We start from the raw sequence: 14211 nt of genomic DNA on the forward strand, positions 1-14211 counted from the left end.
AACTTTTGAGGAAGAAGTCGTATGACGCACATTGTAGAGTCATGTTTTTATTTGGATTTTCAAATTGACCTACAATGCATGTGACGTGTTTGGCAGATGTGGTGGCGGGTTAGTTTCACTGTTGATATTTCATACTGATGCATCAAACCTGTGGGATAGCCTAGAAGCTGAAGCGTTAGCCTAAGCAAGAAACACAAAGCTACACTATCTGAAGCCTAATCTATGCTGCTGATGTTAACTGATTCAATATACATAGCTGCATTATATTTCCTGAACTTGTTAGAAATTTATTTTATATAATCAACAACATTGAATATTTTTATTACACATGATATTATTTCAATTTAAAAACGTTTATTTGTGCATTCAAAAAATGAAATACAGTAAACTACGTTTATAACGAACACGCTTATAACGAACTGGCCGATATAGCGAACTTATTGTTTAGTCTCGGCCGGTTGTTGTACATATGTTGTATATATGCTTATAACGAACTACGGTTATTACGAACTAAAAATTGTGGTCCCTTTGAGTTCTTTAGAACCGTAGTTTACTGTATATTGAACATAATAAAATTAAAAAGAAACTATTCCTGCAAGGAAGAAAATCATATAACACTAATCAATGTCCTATCATATTACAAATCATGCATTATTCTCAGTGATCAGGACATAAGCTTCTATCAAATATCATAACAAATATAACTTAAAGAATAAGATTCCTATGTTCACATAATAGATTGTCCGAATGGTGAGATTACACCAATCAATAAGAGTGAACTGGTGTTTAGTAAAGAGTATAAATTGTGTACAAGTGCTATATAATAACATGAAAACTTTATTTTGTCAATACATCAGGCATCAGAAGTGTCCTTTGCAAGACTGTAAACGTTTTCTTGATCAATTCCATCAGACCGATCATCACCTCCGGGATGTCCATCAAGATTCCCATCGTCTCGAAGAAGACACTTTGTGTTGTAGTAGTCGGCCGTGTCTCTGTCTTCCTCGTCGATCTTGGTGGCGTGGTCGTAGGTGTCATCAGAACATCCTTCCGGTTGCCGTTTACTTGCAACATCATAAGCATCCTCTTGACATTCTGTGTTTGTCCTCTGAATGTGACTGTAAGTATCATCCACTTTGCTGGGATTCTTACCCTGCAATCCAGTGTCATAATCCCCCTCGTCCGCTGCCACGTGGTCGTACACCCCCGCGTCAGCATCAACTGTTCTGGGAGAGTCGTGCTGACCGAGCACATTGTACTGACCCTCCTCTAAGTTCTGACCACTCGCTACATCACACAGTCGTGTATCTGCGGTCGTGTTTTTCAGCCCAGTGGTCGCCTCTCCTGTCTGTGGAACACAGTTTGCTGTGTCGTAGTCTCCTTTGGACTTGTTACCTCTGTCAGGCCCTGAGAGGTGATTGTAGGGATTCCCGTGTGGCATAACCTTCTTGGAGTTGTCGGATTCTGACAACACATTGTACTCATCCTCATCAGTAATCTGAGAGGTGTTGATGTAGATGTTGTCATTGTGAGCATTGGGTCGGACTATCGCCGTTGGAAACGTGGATGACGTGGATGTTCTATCTATGTCAGGAGGTGTTATGACTGAATATGCTTCATTTCCTGTTTGTGCCTGAACGACTAATCCATAGGTGGTGTTTTCTGCGCCAGAAGTGAAGTGTATTGGTTGATTCCCACTTTTTGTCTTAAAGCACAGTTTCTTTTGCCTGAAACACCGTAGCATGAAGTTCAATCTATCAGAACAGAAATAAGTTGTGGGTGGTTAAATTAAGTTTCCTTGAACAACAATAGTGTTGCTATGAAGTCATTTCTAATTCAGTTTCGAGACACCAAGCATCCCATGAAAGTTGAGATGAATAATTTTGGATCGCCTTTAGTATATACTACTATTTCACAGAATAAAACCTTCAGTCTTTTTCGTCCTTGATATTTTGCAGATGAGGTATGTTTTCATGAAGCACACCTCTCTTCTTACCTTCTCACGACGACTACAATGAGGATTGACAGCACAAGCAGCACACATCCTATACCTAGTCCTATGAAGCCACCTTCAGGAAGATAAATAGTACATATGTACTCTGAATACATATTATATTGTCATCAAATCAAAGATACATTTGGTATGTCATCATGGAGATGATTACATTAAAAAGGGTTAATAGAACATCAGGATGGTAAAAGGTTTTAACCTTTAAGATCAAGAACACAACTCTGGCAAGTTCTAAAATGTTAATGAACGTTAATAATATGTTCAAAAACAACTTCTAGAGCTGCAATAATTCCCTATTTGGGCTTTATTTATCTTGTTATATCTATCCAATACGTGACCCTGTTAAAATTACGGTCTACGTAAACAGTACAGCTTTCTCGACACTTGACGCTGAGTAAGAGAGGTGTGTTGAACGCTGCACTATTTTAAAGACATCCTTGCGTGCATGCTCACGTGATGCCATGTTAGCACGATAATGGTGCTGAAAAATCATAATCCCTGTAATCCCTGTACAGCAATTTGAGGTGCCTTAGACGACTTGGTCACACATACTCTTTACTTGCCGTTGATTGTTTAGAAGTTTCGTGAGCTTTCTAGATCATAAGTATTCTTCGCGCATTATTTCTAAAGTACTTGTAGGCCTGAAAGTGAACATTTCGTTTGTCTGATACTATTGTATATATCACATGATGACACATATTTAAGATTATATGTTAGCAGCGTTTGATACACACCTGCCTGGAGATTGCTCGAAGAGTTCATGGCATCTTTCCGTCCTGCAAGTGGTGTGGTAACTTCGGTAGAGTGGACGCCATCGGTTGTACCAACTCCTCCTTGTGGCGGTGATTTTGTTTCTGATGATGAGGGATGTGTTAAAGATGTTGGAGTCATTGTGGGTGATTTGGTTGATAATGATGAGGGTTGTGGTAATGATGTTGGCGTCATTGTCGGTGATTTGGTTGATAATGATGAGGGTTGTGGTAATGATGTTGGCGTCATTGTGGGTGATTTGGTTGATAATGATGAGGATTGTGGCAATGATGTTGGTGTCATTGTAGTTGACGCTGTAGATATTTTTACTGGAGCCATCAACATGAACGATTAATAGATAACGAATCACAGTTTAATTTTAAATGAGGGAGGGTGTTAGTATCAAGACCATTATTACAGATATATTACAGCGAGAGACACCACATTTGAGCGTCATATATTCATTTTTATTATGCCTCAAAGTGAGATTGACCAATCAGAGAGCAGAACTACTGACCCCACATGAGCCCGTATACCGTCAGTAAAAATCCAAGATGGTTGATACTGACGTTATATGAGATCGTATACCGTCAGTAACAGCCATCTTGGATTTTTCAATACCCACCTTACATATTTCACATTAAGATTCTGGTACAGAAATTCGTTATTCGACACTGTTTTGTGTTTTAATATAATTAAATTTGATGTGCAAGGACGTTCATGTTTTTGGATCACGTTCGTGACTTTAATAAGATTATATAAAGCTAAAATTATCAACAAGGTTTGGCTTCTAAGGTTTGAAGGGTGAGGTGAGGTGAAATTGGGTTTAACGTCGCGTCCAAGATTATTGCACTTATATAGCGATGTGCATGCAGTCCAGTCCTTGTTTTAGCCCCTTAATGCCGAGCGCCAGACAGGGTAAAAACAAGTACCATCTTTTAACGTCTTTTGGTATGACGCGGCCGGGGACTGAACCCCGGACCTTCCGCTCTCCGGGCGGACGCTCTACCACTAGACCACGGAGGCGGTCGGTTTGAAGGTAGTCTCGCTGTGACCTTAACGTCTTAGGTTGTAAGTGTTAAGTTTTGAGTTTTCAGTTTTGTCAGGACATGTGCGATAAAGATACCAAATAGTGTAAACTTTTCGGCATAATAAATTCGTTATGGCGTCTTTAGTTGCCATATACGGTGTCATATTAGGTTAGCCTCGTCCAATATGTGTCTGCTAACCTAATATGACACCGTATACGGCAACTAAAGACACCATGACTAATAGTATCCCTTTGGGAAATCGAAGCTTGGCATTCGGTGTGGCGAACCAACCACTGGGACACCCCTCCGGCGTCTTGTTTAAAAAGTTATGAAAATAATAATTATTGAAAGTTGACAGTCAGTTATGATGAAACTAAAGGCAGATATAACTCATGATAGCGAGAAGAAATACACCTTATCAAGGCATTGAGGTTGTGTGTTAATGAGGCATTATCATAGCTGTGGCTATCTTAATTATCTGAGACTACAGCCTGTTTCTAATTCATAATTACAGTTTCATGGTCACTTAACTTCAAAGTTTAAAAACAACAACCAAAGTATACATCAGTTTGTTGATGATGAGTTTTAAAATGACAAGCACGCTTTCACAAACGTACTAAGCATCTATGATCTGTGTCACTGCCGTTTTCCTCCCACGTTACAGAAAGTAACATTCATTAAAAAGTGTTATGCTTAATGACCTTGACTCTACCAAAATTCATCCAGCCACAGCATACACTTTTTCGGTGATCGTGACTATAATTTAGGAGTGAATTTGTCATTCAATATACAACACAAGTATTTCAAGGTTATGTTAAAAGGGTATACAGCATATAAACAAACCATGATCTCCTGTGCTGGTACTTACAAACACTAGATTTTGAGTAATCATTCAAGAATGCCGAAATGTCGTCAAAATCTTCAAAAACAAATCCTACTGTCTGCTTTCAGAGCCATAATTGCGGAATGACAAGAAGAGAAGTGAACTAAGACCCGTACCATCTTCACATATGAACCTCCTTTGTTCTGAACATGGCCTCCAGTATAAACGCTTTCCTCCATTCTTCTGCTTGTATACACCCAGACACATTGTGTCTGAAAACACACTACCGGGATACCCATCGTACTTCAAAGCCTCCTTCCCTGAAAAGAATATTGAATAGGGTATCGGCACATGTAGTAGCACAACCTTTCAGGCAGATACAATACGATACATTTTACTTCTTGTAAAGGTAGTGTCGCTGACGGAAGTGTATCGCATCTTACTGTTAATGAAATTAGATATAATGATAATAATATAATTAAATTAATTAAAGGTTCTGTGAGACACCAACAATAATAGCAAATGTATAAACCTCGTATTATTTCCAGGTCTATCTCCGTTCTTCCGAGACTAGTTGCTTTGACATGAAGACATATAATCATTTGACGGGAGTAACAAATTTGTAAGGAAAACACTTGTTTTTTTGGCACAGGCTGTCACAAAAAGTCCATGCTTGTTATGTAATTATACATATTCGATACACAAACTTTATAGTTTATACTCTGGATGTCGTATAGTTTGCTACTGGTATAAACGGAGGTTGCAATCATCTCTCTTGAGCATCACCTTTTGGTAAACCGTTTTGATTCTTGAAAAACAGGTGGATGTTTCCATGTTAGAGAGGCAAGGATATAAAGCCAAAGTCACACGAACATTCAAATTCAATTGATAATGACCCAAGTTGTGTTTTTATAACTCTACCCGCAATTAAAGTAAACTAAATACACCAATTGTATATTTGAATTACAATCATTGTGATTGTTTCATGCATTAAGCTTGGACATGTGTACAATATGCAACAGATTGACAGAGAAAGTATTCATCAACCACTGATGTAAACCTCCTTGAAATGATATAAATTTTAATACTAATTAGTCAGTAGCGACAGAGAAATGTAAAATGTGAAAAGGAACCTAAAGGAACGTATGAAGTATTGAGTGATTTCAAGTGATTCACTGTAGTATTTAAGCTAGATAAAGACAAATAACGATAACATATGTCGCGTCGTGTTGTCGCCCTGTCGTGTTGTACTATCCCTTGTCGTTGTATTATAGTTATTTCGTTTTTGGCTGTATCGCAATATCGCTATATCATATCGCAATATCGCTATATCATATCGCAATATCGTACCGTGTTATTGTTTTGTCACGATATCGCCTGGCTACCTCAGGGCGTTCTAGCGATAGCCCTTCTTAGCTACCATACGGTGGTAACCATACCTGCTTTAAGTAACGAGTTATCGTGTTTCCGTGAAAGGTAAGAAAACAGAAAGCCTTATATTATTCGAAATGCAGGCACACAGGCTAAATGTCTATTCAAAGTTGCACGAATGGGATCTGAGTTCTGATCAAGAAAGGTAAAGAACCACCAACGCCATTGGCCTCGTGTTAGATATGATATGAAAGGAAAATCTCTTTTAATTACCACCCTAAGTGGCTTCGTATGTATTCATATAATTTTAAAATCAGTCATGAAATGACCACTACTTTATGTGAAAAGCTATTGCATTATCCTTACCGTTGATCCATTTCCTGTGTAGATATTTGTATAAACCGATCCAGTATGCTTTGAAGTCTCTCCTGTTGCGAAGAAGACTGCTCTGAACATATATATCAAGCTTAACCAAGTTGCATGTCCTGTTGGCAGCATACCATGACTTCTGACGTGTACAACTTACAGATACATATGTTCGTGCATCTAAAACAAACAAACAGAAGTTGAAGGCGCGTGACATAATAGTGTAAGTACTGCTGTGCAGCATCAGGCAAGAAAACAAACACTTCCTTATTTAGTCAAATTGTAGTGGTGCCAGTAGACCAGTACATGCTTACCCTTTTCGAGACCGTTTAAATCATCCTTCGTGTCTAAATATGAAACAGAGGCGACAAGGAGGGGGGCATGATCGGTGGCCATATGGACGCCTACTTTTGCGTACATGTCACATGTCAAAAGTTTCACATTGGTGTTATCGATGTGAAAGTCCAGCATTTCACATATTGTTTCTCAGTAAACTTAAATGTCTTTGATAATCCACATTGTAATTATTCTACTTGTCTCAAATACTTTCTGTTGAATATAATTTTAGTAAGTACTTCCTTAACTGTCCAAAGACGGTACCAACTGTATCTTCGAGACAGGGAAATTGTGGTACATGTGCTTGACTTTGAGGTCTATCTCTTATTGTGCTTTGGGATCTAGTGCAAAAGAGAAGGCTTCAGAATCATGCCATGTCTACATGGCAATGGTAGTATTAATTGTAAAAGGTGTCATGTATCCATGGTAGTGTTAATTCAGACAATGGTCTTTAGGAAAAGGTCACAATGACAATATGACACGCAAATGAAACGGAAATGGAAAATTTCACTTGTCCTGTTTGATCAGTTTCTGCACATCTCTTTCTTTGCCGTAAGTGAAACATCATCTGACATATATAGAATACGAAACGGGCTCCAGTGTAATACCAATTTTATGAAGCGACTTAATAGTTCTGGTATCTGACGAGCGAAATACTATTCACGTGTTTCATAAAATTGGTATTACACAGGAGCGAGTTCAGTAATAAATTCATGACTTGCCGCTCATAACGTTTTATAACCTCGTTTGATAGAACAGTGCCGGGCAATCCCGTCATAAACTAGGTCAAGCGTAATTGTGTAAATAGGCAGACATCAACGCGACCAACAGCATAATCCAATGGAGCTTAACAGAATAATACAACCTCAAACATCATATGAATCATATGAATTTAATACCATACAACGGCCTTCCTTTAGAATTTAGCATCAAACACGTCACAAGACCCTAAGACGTCAGCCTAGCAACAGGATTGCTTGGGTCATCGAGCGTGCATAATCTCCTCCCGGAAATTATCTACACAAGCAATGTCATTGAATAACATGTTGTGAGTTTTCAATAGTTGTAAGTGAAACTAGGCCCGGCTGTACCTAAGCACGCCGTTTGGTATTAAACACTGTGTAATACCAGCTTATTAATACAGTGGTATTTTCAATGGGCGAGGCATAAACACTGCAATAACATATTTCATACTTAACATATTTGTTCATACGAATGGCAAATATATGTTAAAGGTCCTTTTATGAGTTATCATCCAAAAAGTGATATACATAACATAACATAAGGATTCTGAAAATGTATTTCTACCATGACAAATATCAACGGAGATTAATCTTATTGTGGAGGAAACGTAATGCAACTTGCCAATCACAACAAAGCAGGCATAACAGCCATTGTGTTCGCAATCTTCAAAAGTGCTGGTGTGGATGGAGAGGTCCTTGTTCCAACGTTCCACATACGCACAGTAAGTGTCTTCCTCTTGATGAAATGACATGTTTTCTACAAAATTAAAACATAGATAATCCGCACTCTCATTTTTAATTAAGACTGACAGTGTACAATGCTGGTGATAATGACACACATTGGAAGAGCGACTATTTAAACACTGATCAAGTTTTTCAGTTTGTCACCAGTGGCTTTTGAGCAACATGGAACTGAAGTGTGGTAATGAAAGATACCCAACCAGTCCTGTGCCTTGTGCTACAAAGCGACAGACACGCTACGACTACCGTATATGTCTATGTTGAATTGTGGGTGTTATGAGAGAACTAGGGCTCAGAAGTCTTAGTGGCATTGTGATCCCATTTGCATTATTTCAACAAATGCATGTACTTAAGAATTGACCTTCACTTTGTGTGAGTTCATTGGAGTATGAACCTTCATGGAGTCAGGGCCAAACTGTATGAACGTCGGAGCTTGCGACGACGTTCATACAATGTTTGGCCCTAACACTATGAAGGTTCATACTCCAATGAGCTCACACAAAGTGAAAGTCAATTCTTATATTTTTTATATCACAATTTCTTACCTCAAAGGATGTAGGCCAAGATCTAAACACAATTTTATTTAGTACGTGTGACTTCATGTTTACACTGACAGCCATACAACAACCAGCTATATCGGGGAATAAGATAATTCCCCAAAAAGAGAGGTGACATGAGCGAATGGATGCAGAACTTGCTCTTCAGAAACATCTTACGCAACACATGTGTTCATATAATATCCCCATTAGATGAGAAAGGTCTGTAATGAACTACCTCAGTAAGTCAGTCACAATGACAGCGCGTCGTAATACATTTACATCAAGTACAAGACGTCAAAATGGCCGACACGATAAACGTGACGGTAGGATTTCCGAAGTTGTTAATGAACCTGTGGCGGTTACATGTGTTAGTCATCATTGACCAACTGACCAATTATTAAAAGGTGATTAAAGATGCGTCAAACAGACACCAAGGTAAATTCGTAGATTGTTGGAGACGGACACTGTCAGCCTAGACACAGATCGAGTCGATACTGACGATAGTTTGGATGTGCATTTTTGGATGGGCCGTAGCGAGGAAATTCGTGAACAATCATGCAGTCAAGCTCTCTTACGTTTCTCAATGTATACTGAATTGCTGAGACCAAGATTAAAGGTTCTAAATGATCAGAAATAATGCTTATTCATGTTTTCGTGCTAGGGAATTCCCAGGGGTTTCCCAGGAATGTTGAAGTAGTCCGTCAGTGTTTACGTCATTTCAAGAACACGGTCTCGTGAAAAACGTATGAACGTCAAATTGTGTCGTTCATACACTTATGAACGTCAATTTTGCGGTCATGTGACCGACCTCTCGTCCAATGCAAAAGCCGTATATCGTGTAAACGTCCAATTAAAAAATTATAGTATGATATTAACGCCGATCGTACCTAGCGTATATACTGACATTCCATGAACGTTGCCACACTTTTCGTCCAGGTTTCCTGGACACGTGTTCTCGGGTGTCATCGAAGTTGTAGTGCTGTATCCTACTTTTAGACAGTAGCACGTGGTTCCCTGTAAATGCGCACAAAGGTATGACGTCATAAACAATTAGTGTTGACATTGATATTTACGCAACACTTGCCTTTCATCACAATAGATCTCAAAAAAAAAATATCGTGAATAAACAATTACCAACAGGAACATGTTGAGCGGTCTCTTCGTCTCAAACATAACAGATTAAACAATGCAAACTCATTGTTTTACATATCTATATTTTCAGCGGGCTCTGGAAATGCTAAAACCTTGGAAAGAATTGGGTTGCAGTGATCCTTGAGGCCTAAAAATACTGTTTTATCATTGTAGTACGTTTATGAGTGAGTGAGTTTGGTTAACGCCGCTTCGAACAGCAATCCAGTTATATCACGGCGTTCTTTAATGGAATATAGTGTTTTTTGTATTTAATGAGAGTGTTTGTTTTTTGTTTAACGTCGCATTCGGCAATATTCCAGCTATATGACGGCGATCTTCAATAAATCGAGTCTTGACCGCACAATCCAGTGATTGATATCATGAGCCTCGATTGGAATACGGTGACATATATCAACCTAGTCAGCGAGCCTGACCACCCGATCCCGTTAGTCGTCTCTTGCGCTAAGCATGGATTGCTGAAGACCTATTCTAACTCGGAAATTCACGGGACTAAATGTGAGTAAATGTGATGGTTTTAGAAGATTACTACTTCATCTCAGACGGATACGGTGCTGACAACCAAAGGATCAAATCGGATTCCAATCATGCAAGCTTGCGAGACGCTTCTCTGCAAAAAGAATCACGGCGTCTTGGACGACAGGGCTACCACTCAAATTGCACTTGAATTGAATTAATACATATCCCGAACAGTAGTATATCCAGTATCACTACAGTTGCCATACTGTACGTTGCATACATTTCAAATGATGAACTTGGTGAACCTACCTTCATGCCTACTGAATCTGCTGGGCTGCAGTGAAGATGGCACTTCCATACCGAGTTATCAAGGAATTCTACCATTGATTCTGCTGTCGCACTCTCCAGGGGAAGGAAGCCAACATAGGTGTACAGGGGACTGAAATCTTCTGTATGTGAACAATTGAAGGTAATGAACGTGTAAGAAAGCTTTACTGTTCCTACTTCAGGTGTACTGCTATGATAATGATGTACTTCTAATAAGGACATTAACATCATGTATGCTTGTGAAACGGTTATGTTACAAGCAATGAATTGACAAAATGTGTGACTGTCCTTAACCAATCAAAATTAAACTTTTTTGTAATCGTGTAAGGTGTGGCCGATATTTTCATTTGCTGAGTTTGTACCTGTCCAAAGCCAGGCTAGGTAATCCATGGCACCTATCCAGTAGTAGGTGCGCGACTGTAGACGGTTCAGAAGGTCTAGTGGAATGTCCTCTGAGCCTGGTGTGTACAACCTGCCTTCTCTCACATTGCATTGGCTTTGTGCCTCCCACCAGGTGCTTGGTTCATCCAAAATGCGTATTCGAGAAGTTTCTACAAATTGATTTTCAGAAAGTGAATTGTTTGATAGGCATTAGTTAGAAGTTGACGGATGACAAAGTAGACGCAATTTATGGATAACAACTTCCTTATTTACTGTAAAGGCGACGTTTCGGTATAGATCCTTCCTTGACGTCTTGCTTGACAACGGTATGAGAATCTACATCTAACCGTCGCCTTTACAGTAAATAAGGAAGTTGTTATCCATAAATTATCTCTACTTGTCATGCGTCAACTTCTAAGTAATGCCTATCAAACAGTTCAAATCAAAGGACCCAAAACATAATAACTTTCGTTTTGACCTTACATATTGTAGAATTCCTATACAGTCGTGTTTGGCAGTAATTAAGGAAGTTGTTATCCATAAATTGTGTCTACTTTGTTTCAGAAAGTGATTAAGTATAGCAGCATAATTCGGATATCAATTTTAACTAGCACTCCTTTCTCTTGTATGTCTCTTCCAAATATGTTTAGATTTCGTCAATTATGTCTCCGTTATTAAAAGGGAAATTAAGATAAAAGTGTTTGTATATCTTCATCCATTGTTCAAACCATTGTTCAAACCATTAGTTTCTACCGTGCATTGTGACAAAACATGCATGACGTCAGTACGTTTTCACATAACTGTAACATGTGATAGCTTTACACAAGTATACGTAGAGATGCACGTGTACCTGGTTGCCTCTCATGACTAACGGCTGTATGATTATATAAGAAGCACAGGGTTAGTAAAACACGCGTGACACAAAAACGCCATGTAGCGACAAGAACGAATATATGTCCTATGTATCATATTCACTTTTCAGGACTATTTGTCACTTATATCCTCGAACCCAGACCAAAGACGTTACGATTAATCTGTTAATACCTACTAAAGGCTGCCGTCATAGCTCTATAGAGAACACAAATTCGAACGCCATCACAATCAAGAGTCCATCGTTTTACCCTGAAATCTGCACGATTTGTCTCTAAAATAGTTACCGAAACATCAAGTATAACATAGTTATTGTGGACGTCAATGTTTAAAGCCCCAGGTAAGACATAGTTCCTTTAAACAGGTGAGTCCGTGTCTGAAGACATAATATCATACCAAGTTTTATACATAGGGGACAGTTTGTTAGGATCTTAATGCAATGAGAACTTACGTATTCCCCGGCATGTGACAGCTCCCCAACAGACGAACAGCCATGTAAACAACATATCCGACACCCACTGAGTACATGGAGCCACTGCATACAGTTGTCTGTCGCCTACAAGGAAGTTTAATTCACTCACAACTAGAGCAGTCAACAAAGCCCGGGAAAATAAAAATAGATTGTGTTTATGTCTGCATGTCACACGTGATTCAGCGGAATACTGCACACAGGCAACCAAATACTGCAAACAGGCAAACAGATAATGCACACAGGCAACCAAATACTGCACACAGGCAACCAACTACTGCACACATGCAACCAAATACTGCACACAGTCAACCAAGTACTGCACACAGGCAACCACATACTACACACAAGGAACCAAACACTCCACACAGGCAACCAGATACTGCACACAGGCAACCACATACTACACACAAGGAACCAAACACTCCACACAGGCAACCAGATACTGCACACAGTCAACCAAGTACTGCACACAGGCAACTTAATACTCCACACATGCAACCAAATATTCAACACATGCAACCAAACACTCCACACAGGCAACCAGATACCGCACACAAGGAACCAAGTACTGCACACAGGCAACCAGATACTGCACACAGGCAACCAAACACTCCACACAGGCAACCAAATACTGCACACAGGCAACCTTATACTCCACACAGGCAACCAGATACTGCACACAGTCAACCAAACACTCCACACAGGCAACCAGATACTGCACACATGCAACCAAGTACTGCACACAGGCAGCCAAATACTACCCACAGGTTATCAAATACTCCATACCGACAATATGTCAGTTTAATCTCCTTAGATACAAAACAAATACACTTTGTCGCTTCATTTTCCCATCCTACGATGCGATGAGTGCTGTAATGGACGATGTTGCCATCCGATGCAGGATGTTGAGATGCGATTTAAACGTGTTGAGGTGAGATTTGTCGATAGAAGTGTTAATCGAGACTCTCTTGACTCCCGTAGAAAGCTATGTTTCAGTTCATGAGTTTTGTTTGTTGTTTCAGATATTTTGTCCAGTCAAATGTCTCAGTTTGAATACAAAAGTTGACAGTCTTGACAGTCTTGGAAATATATTTAAATGGTTTTAGGAAACAATACCAGTCAAATTCGTATTAGGATACTCCTCGCTAGAACTTCCTCAAGACAATCTTGAAAGAAAAATGAATGTCTACGACATTGCGATAAAATGTAATTTGGTAAATGTGGATAAAACTATTTGGGTGAGATGGCCACTTCTTTTGTAGGACATACTATCTGATACGTCATAATTGAAGCTATCGATATATAAAGATATATCGACATGCTATATTGTTGAAATAGAAGACCGACCTGAGTAATGCAGACACCTGTTGATTACGCAACATCAAAGCCTTATCCCCCGACACTTTACACCAAACACAGATTCTAAATTTAGACCAGACCAACGTGTCAGCTGTTGTTCATATGGCTAACAACCGAATTCGAGACAGATAACAATTCAAATCAAAGAACATATAACTTTCTTTTTGACCTTACATATTGTAGAATTCCTATACAATCGTGTTTGGCAGGGTGACCAATGTGGGATTATTTGTATTAAGTTCCAGAAATGTGTGTCACCGGGGCTCCGGTTGTACCGTTTTCCGTACAATGAGCCGGCTGCTGTTCAGGGAATACGATAAACGACTCACACAGGAAAAGTGTATGGTTGAACATGGTAGTGATAACATCACACTGTAAATATACTGAGTCAAATTAAAAACTTCACATTTTTAAAAGTAATCCCATATATGATATACAACGGACAAATGTATCAGAGAAGGTATTTTGTAATCATTAATGTCC

At 39.2% G+C, this 14211-nt stretch overlaps 1 protein-coding gene across 1 annotated transcript; it reads right to left on the minus strand.

Moving 5' to 3' along the window:
* Positions 1-297: 297 nt before the first annotated feature.
* LOC139442847 (uncharacterized) lies at positions 298-12408 on the minus strand. The gene is made up of 10 exons (XM_071223747.1): positions 12349-12408; positions 11009-11197; positions 10629-10768; positions 9599-9725; positions 8054-8188; positions 6353-6532; positions 4792-4935; positions 2746-2865; positions 1997-2069; positions 298-1727 (listed from the first exon to the last, which is right to left on the minus strand). Exons 1-10 carry the CDS (start codon positions 12401-12403, stop codon positions 854-856), a joined length of 2037 nt encoding a protein of 678 aa, XP_071079848.1. The 5' UTR covers positions 12404-12408; the 3' UTR covers positions 298-853.
* Between the last annotated feature and the right edge of the window lie 1803 nt (positions 12409-14211).

This window comes from Haliotis cracherodii, unplaced genomic scaffold (genome assembly GCF_022045235.1).
Source record: "Haliotis cracherodii isolate W230 unplaced genomic scaffold, xgHalCrac1.p SCAF_5, whole genome shotgun sequence".
Classification (NCBI taxonomy): domain Eukaryota; kingdom Metazoa; phylum Mollusca; class Gastropoda; order Lepetellida; family Haliotidae; genus Haliotis; species Haliotis cracherodii.

Coding starts and splice junctions, on each gene's coding strand:
- LOC139442847 (XM_071223747.1), bottom strand. CDS start 12,403: ATGTTGTTTACATGGCTGTTCGTCTGTTGGGGAGCTGTCACATGCCGG. Junction 10,769..11,008: donor CCTAGCCTGGCTTTGGACAG/GTACAAACTCAG, acceptor GTTCACATACAG/AAGATTTCAGTCCCCTGTAC. Junction 1,728..1,996: donor ATTGTAGTCGTCGTGAGAAG/GTAAGAAGAGAG, acceptor ACGGTGTTTCAG/GCAAAAGAAACTGTGCTTTA.